General features: G+C 32.7%; 1 protein-coding gene across 2 annotated transcripts in view; it reads left to right on the forward strand.

Moving 5' to 3' along the window:
- Ssbp2 (single-stranded DNA binding protein 2) overlaps positions 1-19,013 on the forward strand; it is a 247,274-nt gene that overhangs the window by 57,927 nt on the left and 170,334 nt on the right. For both annotated transcript variants that reach the window (XM_013015937.1, XM_013015936.1), the window contains exon 2: positions 10,472-10,544. In XM_013015937.1, coding sequence (XP_012871391.1) covers positions 10,472-10,544 — 73 coding nt within the window. The remainder of the gene's footprint in view (positions 1-10,471; positions 10,545-19,013) is intronic.

Consider the following 19,013-nt stretch of genomic DNA (forward strand, 5'->3'; position numbering starts at 1 on the left):
ATCCCTCCTTTTTGGTGTTGGGTATTGGTGGTTCATACCTGTAATCTTAGCTACTTAGGAAGATTATGGTTTGAGACCAGCCTGGCAAGAAATTTCACTAGACTCCTTCTTCAAAATAACCAACAAATAGCCAGCTCAAGTGGTAGAGTACCAGCCTAACCAGTAGGAAGTCTTGAGTACTGAGCTCCAGCCCTAGTAACACACCTCTGTCTCTCTTATCTATCTGTCTGTCTATAATATGCATTTATAATGTGTTAATATATGTGTATTTATATACATATATGTGTTCATGTAAATATAAATAAGTATGTATGTATGTTATATATTTTTGGGGGAAATAACTTGCAAAACACAAATGGTGTGAACTGTAACTAAATACAATGCAAAATTAAATAATAGCTTCATTAAAGATACTAATTTCAGACATGTATCCCAATAATTTTCTATAGGAAAGATTTAACATTATTTGAATGTTTCTTATAAACTGAGTTTTATCTGTTTACATTTTTCTCACAAAAGTGCTATTGCACAATAAAATTGAAACTTTTCAAATTTTCCTCAATTTAAACAGTGGTTCACCTGGTTAAAAATAATCAAAGTAGACTATTATAAAATATGAAATAAGTTGTTTTTAATTAGAACATGAATTTGGCCTAGTTAATTTCAGGAAGGAAGAAGTCTTACTGTTACACATAAGTTTTATTCCTTAAAGAAGATTTACTATCGATTAAAATAAGTAAAACATAATATCTCATTCTAATTATTTTTAACCCGCTTATGGATATTTAGTTACTTCTGGTGCCTTGACTATTCATAGTTGAATATGTGAAGAATTGTCATTTGATGTAGATGAAAACTTCTTTGGAAAGTTTTTTGTTTGTTTGTTTTTAAGGTTTTTTTTGAAACCTTGTATAGCCTCTAAATTTAGTCTAAATTATTGGTTAGTGCTAAATTAATACATTCTGTTTATTGAATTGTATTTAGCTATTAGGAAATTTCTATCAATAGTAATTGATATCAATTAAATCTTGGTGTCTACTGTGTCTTCCAGCACAAAACAGAACTCATTTTCTAACTTGGAGAAAGTAATTCATTACCTTCTATTGATCTCATATCAAAATTAAAGATGCAACTTGCTAGAAAATGGTAAACTCTTCTAAATGATAAATATGCTTACTATGAAAATATGGTAACAATTTTTGTCATTATGTTGTTTTTTCCTAGTGCTTCATATTATTCTTTCCATGCAGATAATCATTTAATATAATTTTAATAATTTGGCCAAGTAGAAAGTCATTACTTTTGTAACCTATCACTTTTTGGGGATAAGTGGGTGGTAGTGGACTACTTATCTTTATTCAGCCACCTTAATCTGACTGCACTTATAAATTGTTAATAGTTTGTATTGTTAAAATTACCTATTCCATTGTTATGGAGAGTTTGTAATAGTTTTTACTTTAGGACCAATTTAGCTCTACTTTTGGAATGTGAAAGGGCCTCTACTGGATGCCTTTAGTATTCACAGAAAACTCTTCTAAGAATAGTCCAGTTTCCTACCACTGTGTGAACAGTTTCTTCGTTCTGGTACAAAAGATTCCAAGGCAGATTGTGGAGTTGTTGTTACTACTACTACTACTACTATTTTGTATAGTTAAGTCTTTCTGTACTCTATCCCATAAATTCTAGCTTCTTCACCCTCTATCAATTTGATATTTCGATCCCAATTTAAGAGACACTCATCTGTAAGACTACCCTTGTGTGTTAGGATTTCCCTTCTCTGAACTATATTCTGGAGTGTGCCCTGTGGCAGGAAAAGGAAAAGAATAGGATTTGACCCAGTTTATTTCTCTGTGCTCAGGTATGATAGACCTGCACTGCTTGTTGTCCAATGTGTGATATCATCTGGGGAGCAAAAACTAGTTGCTAGTTTTTACAACAGGATGACAAATACAGTCTCACTTCCTCCTTCATGGCACAAGTGGAAGTCTGGTGTCTGGTGTTAGTTATGATGTTAAAACAATGAAATGGAGTATGGGAAGATTACTAAGGATGGTTAGCATGTAGTTGTGACTTTACTAGTGTTTGTGTAGATAGAAATTCAGTCTGCTCTCTGAGCATAACACAGAAAGTAGACCATGACTTAGTCTGTGTATGAAGATTCCATAAAAAGTGGGAGCCTGAGAATAATCATCAGTTTGACCTGAGGTAAATACTGTTATGTGCACCCAGCACAATATTTCTAGTATATACAGTTTTACTCAAAAATAATATGGAAAATGTTTTTACTAAACTCTGTGAATGATTTTCTATAAATTGTTAGTTTGATTTTCTTTAAAGCAAGTTCTTATTTCTATATCTTTGTTATTTTCAGTATTTCAAAGTAGATAGAAATCATCTAAATTTTAAGCATACCTATCTTTATATGGCAGGTGTTTCTATTTTGGGGCAAAAAAATACTCGTCTATATGACAACAACGAAACATCAGCAAAATAATATTTGTGTTTATGCCCAGCTATCCATCTAATTGTAAGTCCTCCATTGATGTCCCTGTCTATGTTAACTGATGCTAAGGTTACAAAGGAATAGAAGTTGTGTTATTATAACAGAGGCTGAGTATTAGTATTATTGTGCACTTTCACAGAGTTTTTGACACTCTAAATCTGCTTTCTAGACTAACTGTTAATGATGGGGAACTTTAAAAAGACAATGCTAGAACAGATTTCTATTTTTTCACACCTCTTTAACACCAGGTTGTAAGTGCTGTTGAACATTTGATCAGGCTGATCTAGTTTCACTGCTAATAACTGCTTACAGTCTCATGAGTCGCCTCTCAATGACTGCCAAATCTGTCTTGCAACTCTTTAGCTAGCTGTAATCCAGCTAACCATTGGCATTTAATCACCTGGGATTCACATTTGGACACTGATAAGTATCATTGGCCAACACTGGAATTATACAGTGAGTTTTAGGAATTAGAGAATCTCTTTTTGACATCTAACAAAACTCCAAAATATTTGTAAGAGGGTTAAATCTGTTCTAAATTGTGTACTTCTGAGGTGTCTCTGGTCACTGATGTTGGGATTCAAGATCAGAGAAAAGGAAATAGAATTTAGATGCAAGATTGTTGATACCTAATGATTATTAATAACAAACGACAATATTAAGAACATTCTAAGGTACTCCTCCCATCTTCTAAAATTTATCCCCTTAACTTTATTTCTTCTTAAAGGGATCTAAGAGGAGACAGGGAAATTAGTGCCTTTGACACTCTTTAAAAATAACCACAAATAAAATACGAAACTGTGTTCAATACATGGCCAGTTTATTTCCTTTTAAAAATTGCTCTTTATATATGAAGATTATCAATCACTGTGAAGGAATTCTTTGGTAGCTTCTATGTTTTGCAGTAGTATATTATGGTATCAAGAAGCCATATATAAGGATTCTGAGAGGATTCTATGAGGAAATGGGCATCCAAAAGGAAATCTTACATTTCTGCCCAGAATGCCTTGAGGCAAGGAAGCCAAATGATTCTATAAGTGTCTTATGCCTGTCTAGAAGTCACCCATGTGTCTGAAAATGCTTATTGAATATCACTCTTGAAGGTGCAGGAGATAGACAGTTTGAAGTGATCGATCGTAGTACTTTAATTTCAAGAGAAATTAGGAATAGCTGCTTTCTGAAGCTGTTTTGCCCTGCCTTCCTCTGTCTTTGTATATATTTCAATTAACTTTTTAAAATTAATTTTCATGCTTTATGTTTATTTGAATAATTCTTTTGCTAAGTACAAGAGATAAAAAATAGAAACAAAATCATTTGTCATCACTGATGTTTGAGATGAGTGTCTTGCCATATTATATGATTACTCTTGCTTTTCAGTTTCAATACTTGACCTTTTTTTTTTTTTTTTTTACTGTTATAAGGATAGATTGACCAAGTGCTCCTGGCTTGTGCTCGTGGCTTATGCCTGTAATTCTAGCTTCTCAGGAGGCTGAGATCTGAGGATCCCAGTTCAAAGTCAGCCCAGGCAGGAAAGGCTGTGAGACTTATATCCACTAAAACTACCAATAAAAGCTTTAAGTGGAGCTGTGGCTCAAGTGGTAGAGCACTAGTCTTGAGAGACAAAGCTCAAGGACAGCACCTGGCCCTGAGTTTAAGTCCTAGAAGCAGCAGGTGCGCGCACACATACACACACAGGATAGATTGCAAAATCTATTGCTTCTTTAATAGTTAGTAGACAGAGATAAGTGAAAAGCAGACAAATGCTATCATGGACAGTTTGATGGACAAGGTCATTTATTGGAGTTGGACTTTTCATTATAAAAGCACTTACCTAATGCGTGTAGTTCATAACTGCCTACCTTCCAGGAGTGCTATAAGGTGTAATTTAATTAAGTGCTATCTACAAGTGGCACATATTATATGACAGTTTCCTGATAAATTTTGTTCTAAATTATATATTATTACAACTAGCATGTATAATGTAAAGCATATGCTTGATGAGTCTACAAGGTTAAAAAAATCCCTTTTGTGATATAAAGTCGTGTCACTTTAACTATTCTATGAACTGAGTTTTTAAAAATTTAGATACAGAAAGAAATTTAAGTATTTTCTTTTTACCTTTCTTTCTTTTTTTTTGGTCGGTCATGGGGCTTGAATTCTGGGCTTGGACACTGTCCCTGCGCTTGTCAGAGCAAGGCAAGCGCTTTACCGTTGTACAGCACCACTTCCCTGAGTTTTTTTTGTTTTTTCTTTAAATTAGGCCATTTTTCTTGGCTGTCTCTTGTGAAATGGCTTATTTTGTACAATTGAATATAAACATATATACATAGGTATGTATACATAAATGGAGTTAGGAATTCTAAGTGAATGTCTTGCCTTTTATTTATGTGTGATTTGATAATCTTGTTAACTTTGCAAAGTTATTGTTAGCGAACATCATTTTTATATCTTGGTTATAATTCCTTCCTTTCTATAATTCCATTCAAGTTAAGACATTTAATGTCAAATTATATGGCTAGATTAGAGAAAAATTGAGTGAAGAGGGGTCTTTGGCCTTTTTCCAAACTGTAAATTTGTTCATTTACAAGGACATTTGAGAATTTGGCATAATTAGAATCTTAAGTGACAGTCTCTGTTGTAGTTGCCTAATTAGTTAAAAGTTAATTTGTCTCACTATCATTAGATGATACCTACTGGCAAGCATGTAATGGATTTTGTGTAGGTGAATGGTAATAATTCAAGTTTCTTCTCTAAAATTAGTAATTTTTTCCAAAGCAAATTTGAAATGACTTTGGTGATACTTTCGCAGATTTTAAAGTTCACTAATTTTAGGTAGAGAGAAACCACTAAATGTTTATTGAATGAAATATATAAATATTGTATTGTACTTCTAAGAGTAAAATTAACTAATATAAAATATTTACTATAAACTCAAGCAGCTTTTAATTTTTTTATCATATTACATATTGTTGGTTACAAATATTTTTGCATTAAGGCTTTCTTTAGGTTAAGATAATTTCTTTAGGTTAAGTTCTTGAGAGGGGTATTTTAGAATGGTTTTAGTTGTTGTCCTTTTTCATTGATAAGTGGTAGGTGTCAACAATATTGTATCCAAATTCTACTTCCCATCCTCTGACTTCAAATCGCAATCTTTAAGATAAGTTCATGAGATCTATTATACAACATGGTGACTGAAGTTGAAGCAATATATTGCATTCTTCAAAACTGCTGAGAGTATTTAGATTTTATGTTTTCCATCACAAAAAGTAGATAATGAACTAATGAATATATTTATTAGCTTGAGCTAGCTATTCAAAAGTATTTCCATATATCAAAACATCTTGCATAATGTTTGTTATGTTATTTACAAAGTAAAAGTAACAAAGTTGCTGTTCTGTTGTCAAACAAATATCCAAATGTCTTCCTCCCTCAAAGACAGTCTTAACCAAATTAAGTCAGAAAACAAGCTAAGTTATATCAAGTTTAACATTTTATATGTAGCCAAGTACCTTAGAGTTTTTGCTCAGAAAGCATGATACTGAATTTATTATTAATTGGAAACACAAAACTACTATGATTATTGTTAGAGGACAGTGCTGACACAGATGTTTCCTTCAGGGATCATTCTGTGAGTGGGACAGTGATGTTTGCTTTACTCTTAGTAAGTGCATTGATTTTACTGTTCTAATAGCTTTACTCACCCATCTTTAGTAACTTAAACTGTAGCTACATGTTTTTATTTTTCTTGAATTTTAAAAAATCTTTTAAGTAGTTGTACAAAAGGGTTTCCATCCAACAAAGCAGTTTACTGATGTGTCTTGATCAGCGTCACCCTTTCAACATTCTCACCTGTGTTTTAATAAAACTTGTCTACCAGTAGCATTAATTCATGCTTTGTTTACATGTTTTCTTTACATATTTGTACATATTTTGTGACTTCGTAATTTTAACAGTGAATTATGAGTGCGTCTTAATTTCATTAAACATTATTCAAAATTATGTTTTCCCAACTCGTATACATGTAACTTTTTTTTTAACCAGATAATTGGGTTGGCAATTTTCACTGCTGTGAATTTTCTATATGTATCACTATAAATTGTTTGGACTTCTGATTCATTTAGAACAGTATTTTAGAATAGAAATTACTGTGGAGAAGATTATAGTTTTAAAATACATAATATAAGCCCATAAGGAATTTCACTAAAAGGAAATATTTTTTTGCAATTTTTTTGCAAAAAAAAATCTTCCTCAGGGTGAACAAATGAAGTCATTATTATTTAGTGTACATTGTATAAAAATTGAACTATATACCTTGAAGGTAGAGATTTGAGGGGGAAATGGTAGAGAATGATAGGAGTGACACTGATAAACAAGCCTTTTACTCATAAAGCTGATTTACAGAATTGAAACCTCTTTGTACAACTACTTAATAATAATATTAAAAAATCCTCTTTATGCTAAGCTTTAAATATTTAAGGAAAATATTCTGCAATAAATATTTCCTGTTGAGTAGAAACTGAATTTCAGCTAAATTTTGCTTCATTTGGTGATGTATTTCACTTAGTAATAGACCATTTTATAACTTACCTGCATTGATGGATGAGTGTCATTCCCCTTTCCTAAAATCTTTTGTGTTTAGACAGCATCCTTTTTATTTTGGCCAGTTGTGGGGCTTTGACTCAGAGTGTGGGCTCTGTCCCTGAGCTAGCATTCTTCTACTTTGAGCCACAACTCTACTTTTCAGTTTTCTGGTGGTTATTTGGAGATAAAAGTCTCACCAACTTTACTGCCTGGGCTGGCTTTCAACCATGATCTTCATATCTTAGCCTCCTGAATAATTAGGATTAAAGGCATTAGCCACTGGTTCCTGGTTTAGACAGCAACTTTTATGGTATGATTTTCCCTGCAAGTGCTTTCTGGGCATTCTTATTTTAGTGGTTTTACTGCCTGTACTGTAGGAAGCTATTCAGAAGTATGTAATATCTGGATTTGAAGTTAATAGTTCCTGTTGTTGCAGTCAACTCTGTGTATGTGTGTGTGTGTGGGGGGGTGCATGCATGTGTGCTCTCAGGAGCAAAAAAAGGGACAGAAAGGAATGTTGAATATGAGAGAAAGTGCGACATTATAATCCAATATATAACAATAATAATATCTTAATGGATGTGAGCTAGCTCAAATTATAACAAATTGTTTACTGTACTCTAATTCTTCTAATGCTATAAGGAAAGCGTTCTTCTTCTCATTTGAAAACTGAGCAAACCAAACCCCACAGAATTTGTATTTTGTTTATATGGACACAGTACCATAAAGAACAGATGGAGAAGGTGAATCTTAACTTCGGAAATGATCAATTTAAGAGAAAAATTTCTTGTTAGAGCTTCAAATAGTAATTTGGAGAGACAGATTTGGAACTTGGAAAAGTGAATAGTGATACAAGTGTAAATTCCAAAGATTCTATGAATATGGAATCACAATAAAACCTTTCACTTTTTACAATTAATAATATGTGGAAATAAAATATTAAGATAAGTTTGTTAGCTATTATGGGCGTATCATACCAGAATAATTTGCAGTTTATCTCTGTATTTCTCCCTCTGTCCCTTCTATAGAATAGGGAGCCTGATGTGGGAAGCATTAATTTTGTTAAACAGAGGCTGCAGAATATTATTAGGAGGCAGTATTATAATAGGTTTTCTCAAGCCTGCCCTCCTCCATCACCTTGTTGGTAATGAGCTGCTACAGCACAGACTCTAACTAGAAGGATAGGCTCAAGCTTATGGAATGTATTTCAAAATAACACATTATTTTGAGCCATTTTAAAAAATTGATTCTGGAACCTTCCCAATACATTCATTCATTCATTCTTCATTTTTTTTTAAATTTTAGAATCTATTTATACCCATAGAAAGAGAAAATTGGCCAATTGCCTTTATTTTTATTTCTAATTAGATATCCTTTCTGTTATTTAATTTATTTGGAAAAAAGCAGGCAAAATGTATTAGTACCTTTACTATTACAAGGGAGAGGTCATACAAGTATAGGGAAGTAACTTACTTGCCTTTAAGGAATGTGGGCCCAGAACATAGGAATTAAAAAATAATAAGCCATGAGGGATTACCTGAAACTGTATTTCCTCCCTTTTAGGCATTTGGGGGTGCTGTCTTATGGACAATTTTGAGGCTTTACAGTTTACCTAGATTTCCTAATTCTCCCTTTTCATGATAAATTTTGCCATCCTGATCAGTGAATGCTGTGATCAGATTGAGTGTAGATAGTGGAGAGGCAGTGTGTGTGGTATATATGTGTTTGAATAGTGTGTCAGAAATCACCAACAGGAATGTTTGTTTGAAACTACAGGAATATTCCAATACCTGTATCTTTTGTAATACACGCTGGGGATGAGCCAAAGTTCTACTGTGAAACATGGCTTGCTGGAAGGAGCTGTAAATATCTCTCATATTAAGATGAGGAAGAGAGTTGAGAAGTACTGGCTGAAACAGGAAGAGTCATTTCATTTGAAGAGATAAGATGTTTCTAAATTGCATTTATGCACTCACTGTCAGTAGTATACTTTTAATCTCTGAGTAACTTTAACATAAGTCTGCTTAAGGTGATTAGTAACTAAAAGTAACTCTCATTTTAAATATTTGGGAGTTTCAGAATGGGGAAAGAAAAACTTACTTTGCCCAAGCTTTTTTAAAATGAAAATATGCATGGTATATTTTCATGAAAATAAACTCTATCACTTTTGCAAATATCATCAACCTTTAACAATCAAAAACTCTCTTGGCAAGAGAAATGGTAAAGCTATACAGAATTGTGGTTATTGTTACATTGTATTGTTTACTGTAAACCTGGTTTAATATTGGTAAATACAGTGTAGCAGAAACTGAACTGTTGTGAGCTATCTGGGCATCCATCCAAGATATCATTAAAAATACTGCCACATACTAATTTGGGTTTATGAATAATATTTTAACAGCTCAAACTGAAATTGAGCCACATGATGTACCTTAAAAATTCTTAATCCACTAGGTGAGAGTAGTATAAGTATATATTGTTTTCTCAATATTTCATATTTGAATAATAAACTGTAAGGACCCACATGCTTAACGTGATCTTCAATCTTTAAAGTTTATATAACACTGATGGTTTGCTATGAATTCAAATGCATTATGAATTAAGATACTAATTGATATAACAAACCTAAAGAATAAGGAGAAGTTGCTAAACCAGTGTTAAAATAGTCAACAAAAATTTTGGCATATAGTTTTACAAAGAATTAGGATTTACTTTAATATTCATCCAAAAGATTGAAGGACATAAAATTGTTGGAAAAGCCTAATAACTAAATTAATATTTCTTGCTAAAAACATACTTTTACCTTAAAATAGGATTTGGGGTTATTAATTTTGGGTTATAAACTACTATGTTAAGGGGCTGGGAAAGTGGCTCAGTGGTAGAGCTCTTGTCTTGCATGCATGAGGCACTGGGTTCGATTCCTCAGCACCACATAAGCAGAAAAGACCAGAAATAGTGCTGTGGCTCAAGTGGTAGAGCACTAGCCTTGAGCTGAAGAGCTGAGGGACAGTGCCCAGGCCCAGAGTTCAGGCCCCAACACATACACACACACACACACACACACACACACACATGCACGCACACACACACACACACGTTAAGTATAACAAAGTGAATGATGATTGGTTTGTGGATAATTTGAGAAAGAAATCTATATTTAGTTATTTATTTCTAAAGAAAGATATATTTATCTTTTCTTTCTGTGATTTGAATGAGTTCAAGTTCTTTCTGAGCCTAAATATAAATTCCCATTGAAAGGGCTTGAGAAAATTTTATTTTCTGTCACTGTTAATGTATAAAATATATTTGCTGTGAAAAGATGTACATAATTTTCTAAATGAATTTTAAATATTTCTCTTCTCAGTAAATGTTTTATTCATTTTCCAGGTTAGCACTCTATGTATATGAATATCTGCTCCATGTAGGAGCTCAGAAATCGGCCCAAACATTTTTGTCAGAGGTATGTTTCATATATTTTCTACGTTGTATTATCTTATATAAATGTATGAAAAATACATTGAACATTTATTTGAGAACATTTTTTATGTATTATATACTTCATGCTTAATTATCAGTATGCATAATATAGTCCTTATGGTTTAAATATAAGCATTCTCTCTGAAATGCCGTTTCTTTGCCACTATCCATTTAGCCCTCTGAGAAAGTCAGTTTATCTTCCAAAATTCTCCACCCTACTCACAGTAACATTATTTTGGCATCATTATGGTTTTTGCTTGTTTGTATTTTTCATGGATAACAGTTGATTAAAAAACATTTTTGATAACTTTCAAGTTATTCTCTTTTATTTCTCCTTCCCTCTCTTCTCCTCTCCTCCTTTTCCCTCCCTGCCTTTGTCCCCCACTTTTTTCAGAAAAGGTCTGTTATATAGCCCAGGCTCACCTTGAAGTTACTATACTTTACCTCATTTCCTAGGAGTATAGGCACATGCTGCCATGCCTCATCCCTCCTTTACTTTTTAAAAGTTTGAATTTGAACTTTCTTACAATGGTACAAGAACTTCTCCAACTTATTGATGATAAGGACAATAAAAATACTGAGTTCTGTTCTATGACTGGAATATAATCTACCAAAGTACATTATGTATCTGTAACTTTTTGGAGAAATTCTTAAGTCATACCATCTTATTGCTGTTTATTCTGAATGGAACAATACCTTTCAGTTAATTTACCTACATAACTCCTGGCCACACAACTTAATGAGTAATGGAAGTAGAATTCAAACTTTATCCATGCTAATTTCAGGGCCCCTGATTTTACCTTTGTATCTATTATATAATATGATAGTCACTAGCCATATGTGGAGTTGGAGCATTTGAAATGTTTATGTTTATATTTTGAACTGCTATGTTATATTTTGAAGGCTTTATTTTGAACAAAAAATACAAAAATATCATTAATACTTTTAAAATTTTGGTCACACTAGATTTTGGATATATTGAGTAAAATAAGATACTATTACTAAAACTAATTTTACCTTTATGTTTTGACATATGGCTATTAGAACATTTAAAATTACACATGTGGTTCTCATTTGGGGCCCATGTTTATTTTTCTATTGGACAGTGATACTTGAAATAGTATGCGTCTAATAATCTCACTAGTTTGGTCTCCAGTAATCAGGAGATACAATAGGGAACCCAATTCTCCTAGTGTCTTGCAATGAGGGATACCTTTCCTAAAATAAATTTGTACATAAGTTACTTAACACACAATCCTTTTTCTAGTTAGTTTATGTGAATTAGTTAGGCCTATTTGCAAATTAGGAATATTAGATATTTGGTCAGAACATGTAAAAAGTATTGTTTTACCATAGCAGGAATATAAGCCTTTTATTGAAAAGTTATTCAAGTCAAATAGAAGTTGACTGTATCTGTGTTTCATTAAATAATTAATTAGAAGACTTTGGGCTATGATCTTTCTACTATCTTCAATATTTGCTATTACAGAGGAAGTAATTTAAATTGCAGAAAGGGTGTCCTTAATCCTTTACTCTTAATGACTGCCAACTTATTTAAAACAAAAGCCAACACTGGAGATTTAAACTATTATTCTAACACATTGATAACTTGATGAAAGAATTTACTGATCTCCTATTTTTGCTTCAAGTACCTTTTTAAATTGGCTGACCTTACGGAATCCTCAGGGACTCCCAAGACTATATTTTTCACTGTCATTTATGGTTATTAAACTTTATGACAAAAGGAAAATGTTGCTATTTAAGGAAGTTTAGATATTTGGATTCAAATGAGTTATATGGTATCCAGATAACTTGATACTATATTCATAGACCCTGAGTTTAGTAGAAAACTGATATACAAATTTCTAAGACTGTTTGGTAGAAATGGAATTAGAATTTCAGAACAGACTTACACATTTTGACAAGTATTTGCTATGATTTTATTTTCTCTGGCTGCATTTGAAGTACAAAAACCAAAGCTTCTCTGAATTATTAGTCAGGCTGAATTTTATGAAAGAAATTAGATAAACTGAAAACAGATGGCAATGGACTCTCTTGGTTTCTGCAGTTGTATGAGTCCAAGGAGATTATCATGAGGAAAAATAAATTAAGGTCAAGATGCATTGGCTCAATACTCGTAAAATTATTCAAGTTTACATATATCTTATGTACAGTATGAGCTATATATAACTTAAAATCTAATGGTAATAGGCTACATTATTGCTACAAAGTTATATTGTACATATTAATACTGTACCCTGAAACCAAATCCTATTTTAATATTTTTTATCTCAAATGCTGTCGTTGCTTTTATTTTGTCCATAATGCCATTCAAGTTCTATTAATGAAGAAGACACTCACTTGGAAAAAATCTTTTTTCACTTTATCATATTAAATAGGCAAATGATATTTTTTGGCTTGGAAGGATTACCATAACTTTTATGTGTATTTTGAGCATCATATTTTTTCTGGGACATATTTTTACAACACTAATTTTGCAACATTTCTTAACACTCACATTTCACACAGTGATTTAAACACAACTGAAGTAAACACCAGACCGAGAGTTTCTTTCCATCAGCTGAACTGTTCTGTGTGTAAATGAGAATTGAGTTTTCTTTCTTTTTTAAATTAACGTCAATTGTTGCCTAAGAAGTTTTATTTTGATATATCCATATATGTGTAAATGTCCCTTAATCAGACTTACTTTCAGTGTCACTCTCCCTCATCTTTTTCCAAACCAATGTAAACAAGCTTTTTGCTTTTATTTTTACACCTGTACATAAATGTTTTTGACGATATCAGCCTCCTTCGTCCTCCTAGTTTGCCTTTCCTCACTAGTCCCTGCATCCCAGACAGGACATGTTTTCCCTCATTCATTTGTGTTAAAGTGCATGTTAAATATTTCAATAACCTTCATCAAGGTATTTCACATATGCATATAATAGAAAGTAATTAGATTGACCTCACCTACTCTTGCTTTCCCCAATCCTGCACCCCTCACAGCTTTCAGTGACTTTGGTTTTGCCATCTTCATTAGCAGATGCGGTATATTTCAGTATTGCTTACCATCTAATATTCTCTTTTCCTTCTCACCTTCGAATGTGCTCAAACATTGCTACAAATGCAAACATGTTGTATGTGCTTGATGTATTAAATAGCTGTAGAGTATCTGAGCTGTTTCCATAGCTTGGCTATTGTGAATAGTGCTACAATGAATATGAGTGTACTGATTTACATTCCTTTGGATAAATGCTCAAGTAGTTGCATTGAGTTTTTTCGGAAATCTCTATACTGATTTACACAGAGGTTGCATTAGTTTATATTTCCAACAACAATGTGTAAGTGTTCCCCTGCATACTTGCCAATATTTATGGTTGTTTGTTGTTATTGTTGTTATTTATTGTTCTTTGTTATTATTATTGTTTTTGATGATGGGTAATCTTACTAGAGTTGCCTAGTTTGATTCATCTTTCCTTTATGCCACGGTTATCAAGCAGTTCTTTATATATTTATTTGACATTTGTACTAGTTTTGAGAAGCATGTGTTTAGCACATCTGTCTATTATGAATTGGGTTACTAATTCTTGGGAGTTTTGCTTTTTGAACTTTCTGTATATTCCTGTTATTAAGCTCCTTGAACATGTATAGTTGGCAGATAGTCTTTCTAAGTTTGTAATCTAGTTTTTAGTGTAGTGACTGCTCGGTTGTGAAGAAATTTTTATTTTGATTTAATTCCATCTGTCAATCATTGTTTTTACTTGCTGAGCTATTGCGGTTCTATTTAGGAATTTACTGCCTATGCCAATATGTTCCCATGTGTTTTAAAAAAATATTTCCTGTAATACTTTCAGATCTAACATAAGATCCTTAATCCACTTTGAGTTGATATTAGTATAGAGTAAGAGATATTTAGTTTTAGTCTTTGCATGCAGAGTTTATTCAGTATTATTTGTTGAAGTGGTTATCTTCTCTCCATGTGTTTTAGATCTTTTGTCAAAAATATTATGGCTTTAGCTTCATGGATTTATTTTTGGGTCTTCTCATAATCTGCTGATCTTTGTGTCTGTTTTTGTGCTATTACCATGCTGTTCTTGTTATTATGGCTCTGTAGTATAATTTGAAGTCTGATATGGTGATCTCTCAAGTGTTACTTTTTTGCTCAAGATTGTTTTGGCTATTTGGGGTTTTTTAAGCTTCCATATGAATGTTAGGATTGACATTGGTATTTTGTGGGGATTGCATTGAATCAGATTGCTTTTGGCGGTCTAGCCATTTCATAATATTGATTCTGCCAATCCCTGAGCATGGATGTTCTTTCTATTTCCATCTTTCTCTTCAAGGTTTTATAGTTTTTGTAGAAAGCTTTCACTATTTTGATTAAATTTATTAATAATTCCCCCCAAGCTATTGTGAATGGAATTGTGCTCCCAGTTTCTTCCTCAGCCTGTTCATTATTGGTATACAGAAAAGATTCTTTTGTTATGTTGATTTTGTATTCTGCTACACTGTTGAAGATGTTTATAAGATCTAGGAGTTTTGGGGTGGAACTTTTAGGGTCCTTTAGTTATAGGATCATAATATCTGCAAGTAGAAATAATTTTATTTTGTTCCTTCTTTGCATCCCGCTTATTTTTTCTCTTGCCTTATTGCTTTGGCTTTGAATTCCAGTTTTGTGTTGAAAAGAAATGGAGAGAGTTTATATCATTCCTAATTTAGAGGAAATGATTTTGGTTTTTCTCCATTTATTATAATTGTACATAGGTTTGTTGTATGTAGCCTTTATTGTGTTGATATGCATTTTTTCTATTCCATTCCTTATTTGTTCAGAGCCTCTACATAAAGGAATGTTGAATTTTGTCAGAGACATTTTCTGCATCAAATGATATGAATGTATGATTTTTATGATTTCCTTTTTATTGTAAAGACACTGTACAGAGGGGTTACAGTTCCATAAGTAAGGTAATGAGTACATGTCGATCATTGTTACCCCTTCTCTTCTTGTTGTCGCACTATCCTTTTCTTTCCCCTCCTGCCTCCCCCCAAGTTGTAAAGTTCATTTCCAATATACTGTCCGGTGTGTCTCATTGTTGCAATGGGTCATCCTGTGCCATTGTTTCACCATTTTATTATTCCCCTTCTCCTCCTCAGATTAGACAAATGTATATAAAGATGCAAGGTTCCAAAATCAAGTACAGTGGGATATACCATAGGGGGAAGAACATACAAAGGAAACAAAAAAAAAATCACCTAGTACATTTAGAATAACAACAACAAAAACAGACCTCTTGTGTCCATATCTTGGGGTTGATTTCACTTAGTATCAGCTTATATTATCATATGTACATAGCATTTGACCTTTTCAGCTCATCTGATAAGATTATCCTATACGTATACTAATTATTGCAAATAAAGGAAAACATGGGGCCTAAATTTCTTTGGGACTGGCTTACTTCACTTTTTCATAACAGCTAGCAGATCTTCTATGTTATGTATTTTTGTGAGTCCCGCATTTCCACCCTATAATTTGGGGTTATATCCATCCTTCAGAGTGGCTATCGGTTTGTCATTCTTTACCTTTTAGAATACCAACGTGTGCGTGTGTGTGTGTGTGTGTGTGTGTGTGTGTGTGTGTGTGTGTGTGTGTTGGTATTGGAGTTTGAACTGTTGCTGAGCTTCTTTGCTCACATCTGGTACTCAATTACTTGAGCCAGGCCTCTATTTCTGGCTTTTACTAGTTGATTGGAGATAAAAGTCTCTCAGATTTGTCTCCCTTGACTGACTCCCAACTGTGATCCTCAGATACCATCCTTCTGAGTAGCTGGAATTATAACTGTGAGCCACTGTTCCCAGCTAGAAACAATTTTTGTCCATTGAATCGTCATATAGTTTTTTAGTCCCTACTTAATTGATTTTTACTCTAACCCTTATTTTTTTCATCTGCTAGTTTCAGTTTGGCTATTTTTTTTCTAGGAATTTGAGGGATATCATTAAGGTATTTATTTGTGATCTGTTTTGTTAGTCTAGGTATTCATAGTTATAAACTTTCCTCTTTGTCCTGCCTGTACTGTATTATAAAGGTTCTGGTAGGCTGTATTTGATTTTTCACTAGATTTTAGGAACTTTTTTATCTTCCCTTTTTTCTTCAATGATCCACTCATTTGACAATGTTCAGCATCTATTTGAATATTTTCTGAAATTTCTTTTGTTGTTGAACTTCAATTTTACTCTATTATAGTCTGATACAGGACAGTGTTTTTTAATATTTGCTAAGCCTTGCCTTGTGTCCTGGAAGATGATCTGTTTTGGGAAAGATCCATGGGCTACTGAGAAGAATGTGTATTGTGCAACTACTGGGTGAAATGCTTTGTTGATATTTGTCAGATCTACTTGGTTTATAGTGTCATTTAATTCTGAGTGGATTTGATGACCTATCTATTGATGAGAGTGGGTCATTGGTATCTCCTGTTAGGATTGTGTTAAGGTTTGTCTATGTAAGTCCAGAAGCATTTGTTTAATAAAGTGTGTACCATTAGGTGCATAAATATTGACAACATATCCACTTGATGGAGTGTTTCTTTTATTAATATGAAATGACTTTCTTTTGGTTCAGTCTGACCAACTTTGATTTGAAGTCTACCTAATCAGATTTGAATGTTGACTCTTGCCTGTTTTGGGAGTTCATTTGCTTGGAAGATCTTTTTTTCCAACCTTTCACTTTTAAGTCAATGTTTGTTTTTGGCAGCAACATATTTTTCTTGTTAACAGATCCCGGTCTTGCTTTTTGAGTCATGTTGTCATTTTATTTCTTTTTATTTTCAACTCTGTTTTTATGTTTTTGTTGCTCTTCCTCTCATCTTTGGCAGTCCTTTTCTTTAGTGTTAGTTGGGTACCATACTGGCTTAGTTTGTGTCATGGCAAGTTTTCATTTGTTTTGGGTTATGAAAGATTGCTTTTTTGGGTACAGTATTCTAAAGTTGACAGTTGTTTACTTTCAGCACTTGAAATATGTCATTCCAAGACCTGCTTGCTTTTAAGGTTTCTGAGAGGTCTGGTCTTCTGTTATTTTGGTGGGCTTACCCATTATAAGTGAATGGGTATTTCTCTGTTGAAGTTTTTCAGTATTTTTTACCTTTTTTTTTTTTGCTTAGTGTTTTAACTAACCTTATGAGGAGGTTGTTTTCTGATCTGATCTGTTAGGCTTCTCTTTTTTGAAGTTTGGGAAGTTTTCTGCTAATGTTTTATTGAACATGTTTCCTATACCTTTAGCTATTACATCATCTTCTTCTATGCCTATGATTTGTACGTTTTGTTTTTTACTTTTGAAACGTTTACAAATTTCTCTTTTTTCTTTGTCTTCTTCTGATTTCACTACTGTATCTACTTTATCTTCAATCCCTAACATTCTTATTTTTTATCTACTCTGCTAGGGAGGCTTTTATCTGTATTCATAATTTTTACATTTTCTGTTTGATATTTTTCCAAATATTTCAATCTAATGGGTTCCCTTTTCATGTCTTGCATTCACTTCCTCATTTCTATTAGCTGTTTATCTGTATATTCCTTGAACTTGTTTAGCTGTTTATCTGTATCCTTTGAGTTCATTTAGGTGTTTATTTACATTGATTTTGATTTCATTTAATTTTTTATTTCTGCTGTCTTTGGATTTACTTAATTGCTTGTTTGTATTTTTATGTCTTTATTTGTGTTCTCTTTCATATTATTGATAATTCTTATTAATATTTTAAGTTCAGTATTTGTACTTTCAACTCCCTTACTCTGTAATCCAGATACTTTGCAGTGTGACTGTTAACTTTGTGTGGTATTTTCTGTTGTTCCTACATTGAGATTTGCATATTTGAGTTAATTTGTGGCTTGGGCTTTTAGTTGTCCCAACATCTTACTGTTGAATCATTCCCTATATTATGTTAGGACTGGGTACTAGCCAAGTAAATACTTCATTTTTTACCATTAGCCTGTGAGTGTAACTTAGCAATAACCAATTCTTCAATTACTTCCTAATTAGGTATTTATATAAAATATCATTGACATCATTATCTGTGGGACTAATCAAGTTGTGTATAAAGGAGGCTGACATTCTTATATAGTATAGAAGGGGTTAGAAAAATAAAATTTTTAGGAGTTAAAAGTTAGGTAATGAAATGAAGCATTGTAAGGAAAGCGGTAAGAAAGGCATATGATGGGAAGAGGAGGAGTTGAGTGTGAGTGTTGCATATATATATATAATATATATATATATATATAATATATATCATTAGAGATTGAGACGGAACAGAAAAACTAAGAATATCAAAAGAAAGAAGTATAACAAACAACCAGTTGAATACTCTGTGATTAGTGAGAAATAGGAGAAATGAAAGGGAAAAATAAAGAGAAAACAATATATAACAGATAAGAGAATGAACTTATTTGTGAGTCAGTTTTTCTTCCT

This window comes from Dipodomys ordii, unplaced genomic scaffold (assembly GCF_000151885.1).
Source record: "Dipodomys ordii isolate 6190 unplaced genomic scaffold, Dord_2.0 Scaffold28, whole genome shotgun sequence".
NCBI lineage: Eukaryota > Metazoa > Chordata > Mammalia > Rodentia > Heteromyidae > Dipodomys > Dipodomys ordii.